Source organism: Nanorana parkeri, unplaced genomic scaffold (assembly GCF_000935625.1).
Source record: "Nanorana parkeri isolate BGI_ZX_2015 unplaced genomic scaffold, ASM93562v1 scaffold2892, whole genome shotgun sequence".
NCBI lineage: Eukaryota > Metazoa > Chordata > Amphibia > Anura > Dicroglossidae > Nanorana > Nanorana parkeri.
The window spans coordinates 58698-63537 of record NW_017309160.1 but is presented as its reverse complement, the minus strand read 5'-3'; the positions used below and the strand labels follow the sequence as shown (position 1 = coordinate 63537).

Here is a 4840-nt window from a genome sequence, read left to right as displayed (position 1 = left end):
CATAGTGTATACGTAGGGTGTAGCGATGTACGGATCTCCTCACACTGATCATATTTGAAATTCTCCTCAGGCTCAGCATGGCGCGGCTCACACTGGCCCCATCGGCTTACCCCGAGGGGTTACCTGACCCCAGGCTTCCTGCGCTGCAAGCCCCGAAAATTCCGTCCCGTCTGGAAATTTTGAGGAACGACTTCCAGGAGCGAAGCCTCCGAGCCAAAGAGGAGAAGATTCTGAATCTGCTGACTCAGCAACAAGAGCGCATCTCACACAGGGTCGCCGCCCCTTCACTGTACACTCAACACAAGCCCTATGTAGGGCCCTGGGCCCCCGAGGAGAAGGCATGGGCCTCCAACTGGACCGTAACCAAGAGGACTGCTGGCATAGACCGCGCACATCCCCTCAAACCCGTCTATCACCACAAAGCCACCACCCGCATCACAGACAACCATCACCCTCCATCAGCCAACACCACCAGATACAAGTCTTCTCCTCCAATACAAGAGCAGCCGAGGTCCAAATCCGGCCCGGCACGGACAGACTCCTGGCACCATCTGGAGACAAAGGGGTCCAGCCTGGAGGCCGAGATTCGCAGGAAAGAAGCTCTGCTGAGAGAAAAACTGCGGAAAACCGAGGAAGAACTTCGCCGTATACAGAGAGAGAAAGCGGAAACCCAGGACAGAAGAGGTACAGAGATGCAGAACACCCGGCGGGGGAGGGTGGCAACAACCCAGAACAGGGCAATAAAGACCTTCCATGAACCAATCTACACTGAGGAGGATGGGGGGGACCGAGCCCATCCTAGGGAGGACCGATTCCATTCAGGGGAGGACCGATTCCATCCAGGGGGGGACCGAGCCCATCCTAGGGAGGACCGAGCCCATCCTAGGGAGGACCGAGCCCATCCTAGGGAGGACCGATTCCATTCAGGGGAGGACCGATTCCATTCAGGGGAGGACCGATTCCATCCAGGGGGGGACCGAGCCCATCCTAGGGAGGACCGATTCCATCCAGGGGGGGACAGATTCCATCCTACAGAGGACCGATTCCATCCAGGGGGGGACCGAGCTCATCCTAGGGAGGACCGATTCCATCCAGGGGGGGACAGATCTCATCCTGAGGTGAACAGACTCTATCAAGACATGGAAGCCAAAATCCAGATCAAGGAGCCGCCCTCAGACAGGAAGAGCAAACACCTCAGACAAGCCGGGAATGTTACTCCATCTCCAACCAAGGGCCCGTCCCATATCAGAGTGGCCCCTGACGACCGTTATACCCACAGATCCTCCATGGCTGGTCCTATACAGGAGGACAATGGGGAGGACTTGGTTCCATGTCAGCTGTGTGGGCGGAGCTTCATGGTGCATCGTCTCGAGAAGCATACTCAGGTCTGCCAGAAGATGATGAACTCCAAAAGGAAAGTGTTCGATTCCTCCAAAGCCAGAGCCAAGGGGACCGACCTGGAGCAATTCCTCCACACCAAAGGGAAACTCAAAGACCCTCCCCCACAGGTAAGTGCAGCTCTTCCTCCCAATGTGTAATGTATAAACATTTGGCTTTAGAATCCCAGCATATACCAGAGCGTGGTACATCATACACATCCCCTCCCGCCAGTTATAATGTTGTACCCGAGCGTCATGAATGGCCAGGTAGTCACGGTTCCTGAACTCTGCAGGTTCTAGGCCTAGTGTACTTGCTGGGGACAATGTTGAAGTTTTGTTTCCCCTCCCCCTCCAGGTAAAGCGCAGTTCATGGCGTCAGAAGCACGAGTCTTTCATGCGCACCATTCGTCAGGCTCGCCTGGTGCAGGACGTCGTGAGCAGAGGAGGGAAAGCGTCTGACGTGCCCCCTCCTCCGCCAGAGGAAAATCCAGATTACATCACCTGTCCTCACTGCAATCGCCGCTTCGCGCCACCCGCCACGGAACGCCATATACCCAAGTGTGAGACGATAAAGTGCAAACCCCGCCCCCCTCCAGCTCGGCGTCGCTGACACGGGTACGCCATATTTCTGAACAGGATGGGTTAGAGATGCAGGACGAGAACCCACAGCCCCGGGAGAGGGGAAGGACTTACCAGCACATGGAAAATAAGACTTTTTGTACTTGCTATAAAATCTTTTTCTTGAAGTCCATTGAGGGACACAGGAATTCAAAAACATTCGGGTTATACTGCCACCTGCAGGAGCTTGGGACACTGGTCAACAGAAAAACTGTAAGCCTATTCCACCTCCACATAACTGCCTTTTACTTCTTCCAATCACTCAATCTAAACAATTATTACCTTTTGTATCACTGGCCCCTCCTACTAGATTGTAAGCTCTCATGGGCAGGGCCCTCCCAACCCTATTGTACTGAAACTGTATTGTAACTGTAATGTCTCCTCCATTTTTTAAAGCGCTGCGCAAATTGTTGGCGCTCTATAAATCCTGTATAATAAGCCAGCCCGTGTATGACCCCTCCTGTACCCAGCATGCCTCACTTGTGTGGAGAAGCAAATAACAGAGGGGTGGACTATTGTCCCTCAATGAAATCCAAGAGACAGATTAATGGGATGTACATGTATGTTCCTTCTCATCCACTGAAGGACACAGGAATTTAGAAACAGTCGGAGTGTCCAACAGCCACTGACAGGCCCACAGAAAGGACTGAGAACTGTCTGCAACTCAGAACTACTAAAAGATCCAACTCCCAAATCTACCCCACATGAGGTGAAGCCCTCCGAAAACAGGGGAAGCAGCCATCACAGGAAGGCCTCCGAGAATCAATGTGATGCTTGAGTAGAAGGCGGCCAAGGGGAATGACTCCACCTGGAGGACCATGAATCCCATACCGGCAAGAGGCTGGGACCCAAAGAACCCACCAGAACTACCTGAGCAGAAAGAAACAGACCAACAATGTAATATGGCAAACAGAGAAAACACTCGGAGAAGAGGTCCCCCAGGGGGACACATGAACACAGACCTACAAGACTAGACCAGCCAGTCTACATCCCTTACACTCCCAAGGATTCAGAGAAGGAACGTTCTGGGATCAGTATCAGGTCGTCTGACCACACAACTGAGAGGTCCCAGGTATGTGAGGACCACTGCGTAATGTCTCATAGGGATACCTTAGTGAGCCCTGAGACTTGTAGAGGATTCCAACCATGAATTACGTCTGACTGTGAAAGGGTCGGGTGCCCGAGAGGGACCACTACAAGGGTAGGCAGGAATGAGGTGAATACCACAACCCCAGATTATTGCCAGAACAAGAGAATGAACAAAAACCAGCCACTTCAACACCCAGAACTGTCCCTGGACTCTGACCGAAGAAACTCTGCAGCACCTACCAAACCCTGAGCACAGAATTTGGTTCTTAGAATCGTCTGACCCGCCCCAGTCCAGTGTAACATCTAAATTTGAGGCACAAAGGGCCGGAACCTGAGACACACTGTGGGAAACATGCACTTGATGGAGATTAGAACTAAGGAAGCGCCCACAGAAGGAGGACCTATCTCCAGGTGATCAGGTTCCACTACGGCTTCTGGACATACTCTGTGCCCAATGGGGGGGGGGCGTTAGCATTGGCAATCCCAGAGAGCAGAGGGCTCCCTTGCAATGATTTCTACATGTGATGCGGATAGTTGTGATTGAAGGGAGCAAGATGCCAATGAATTGTCTCTACAATTGTCCTGTTGCAGGGAGGACACCCAAACCTTCCCGGAGCTAAAGGCCTGGAACAGGAGGCTGATCCTCTATGCTGCATCAATAAGGTTTGACACAACCCTGTCAATGGCAGGAGACTACAGTGCCTCATAAAGTCAGAGAGTGAGAGGGACAAGCCCGGCTTCGTTAGGGGCTCAGGAGGGTCAGAGGCTGAACCTGCAGGGGATGGTACTCAAGTGTGCTTAGAGTCTCTGTGGAACACAAATAGCTAAATAGACACGGAGGTCCTTTGTGAACATGCCGGTTCCTTCTGTGGATACCATATGAATGTCCCCAGAAACACGAGGGGAGTATGGGCTGAGGTCACCTGGGGCAGCCTCCCCCCTCCATGGTCTAAGAATCATCACATCCAATGCAATGTATAGGACACGGAGGGATATTTTATCACCAGAGTAGTGGTGGGGGGGGGAGGGGGGGGAAGAGAGAGAGACTGCAGGGACAGGTCTAGCAGCCAGGACCAAGCTACAAGTGACTATATCTTTATGTGTCACCGTAGACGAACACGAGCACCTAACATTTGCAGCGCGGGGGATGAAGATTTCTTCTGACCGGGGTTCTTCATTAACCCTCAGTGCTGTAAAACCAGCAATGGCAGGAAGTAACAAGGACCTAGCTCCCGGAGCTTCAGCCCAACTTGCCTTAGTCCGGCCTGGGGCTGGGCCATGGCTCTGGACCTGGAAAGTGCTCAGTGGATAAGACAATACATTCTGATCTGGAAAACTCCATCGTGTAGATCCCAGGCTGGCCCCCGTATGACCAGACCAGCAGGGTATGGGCCCGGCCTCCATGGCTAATGCGGAGGAGAGGCCGATCCAGAGAGCTGGTCTACAGAGACCGCTCATGTAAGGAGGAATCTTGACTGAAGTCACCGAGGAGAAGTCCCCCTACGAGGAAGACCAGAAAAAATGGTTCCACAGAGCTGAGGAAAAAGGAGCCCAACCTCCTGAGACACCAGCAACAAATGGAAGCGTTCTATGGGGGCCGACTTACAGCTTTTACCATTGTCCCAACTTCCTGAAGGCGGCAGCGTAACCCAACTAATAGAATTCCTGTGTCCTTCAATGGAGGAGAAAGAAAGCACTAATAATTCAGAATCTTCTGGAAAGCCGACTCCAATACATTATCATTACACAAGTTA

At 52.5% G+C, this 4840-nt stretch overlaps 1 protein-coding gene across 1 annotated transcript; it reads left to right on the top strand.

The window, feature by feature from the left end:
• The first annotated feature begins 75 nt into the window (after nt 1-75).
• On the top strand, nt 76-1989 carry ZC2HC1C (zinc finger C2HC-type containing 1C). The gene is made up of 2 exons (XM_018574336.1): nt 76-1508; nt 1735-1989. The coding sequence occupies exons 1-2, from the start codon at nt 78-80 to the stop codon at nt 1987-1989; spliced, it is 1686 nt and encodes a 561-aa protein (XP_018429838.1). The 5' UTR covers nt 76-77.
• Nucleotides 1990-4840: the final 2851 nt, after the last annotated feature.